The sequence below is a fragment of the Penaeus monodon genome, chromosome 24, assembly GCF_015228065.2.
Source record: "Penaeus monodon isolate SGIC_2016 chromosome 24, NSTDA_Pmon_1, whole genome shotgun sequence".
Lineage (NCBI taxonomy): Eukaryota > Metazoa > Arthropoda > Malacostraca > Decapoda > Penaeidae > Penaeus > Penaeus monodon.
Window position 1 is genome coordinate 13,412,017 of NC_051409.1, and position 638 is coordinate 13,412,654.

Consider the following 638-nt stretch of genomic DNA (forward strand, 5'->3'; position numbering starts at 1 on the left):
TGGCCAGCTGTACAAGCATATATGAAATACAGTTTCCAAATAAAGAGTCAAACACATAACATACCATAGTTACATACCTCTCCAGGGTTAAGTGTACATTCATACAAATTAGGATCATCTTTTCTTAGCTGATAGTCTTCCATCAACCACTGCAATGTTGTGCGATTAGGATGGAAGTTAGGGTTCACATTCGGAGGGTACATGAACCATCTTTTTCGTCCCCACCTGCAGAGGAGTGGACGTATCTTTAGATTCTATGACTAATAATACATTTTGAGATCAATTTTAGTAGTAAAGTATTTCATTAATAATGCTATCAGTCATACTAACAACAAAATAACAATTTACAACAAAACAAAGATATCCACCCATAGAAAAAAAAGCAATTCAGTCAAAATACCAATAAGCCTTAAGTAAGAACTCCATCAGAACAAGGTAACCAAAATCTATCATTGCTGTATTGATAATTGCATTTACAATAACTACGACAGATAGTGCAGTGGTTTTACTTCAAAGCAAGTAGCAAAGTACTTACATGGTCTCTGCAAATCCTGGCCCATGGAAATGAAAGGGAACACCAGTCCCTGGACCTTAGAAAAAATTAGGAATATATAACCTACCATTGACTGGAAATATAG

The 638-nt window shown here is 35.4% G+C and overlaps 1 protein-coding gene across 1 annotated transcript in view; it reads right to left on the bottom strand.

The window, feature by feature from the left end:
• The window catches only part of LOC119588861 (jmjC domain-containing protein 8-like), a 4,768-nt gene that overhangs the window by 2,924 nt on the left and 1,206 nt on the right, over positions 1-638 (bottom strand). The window contains 2 exon segments of the mRNA XM_037937500.1: positions 78-225; positions 536-590. Coding sequence (XP_037793428.1) covers positions 78-225; positions 536-590 — 203 coding nt within the window.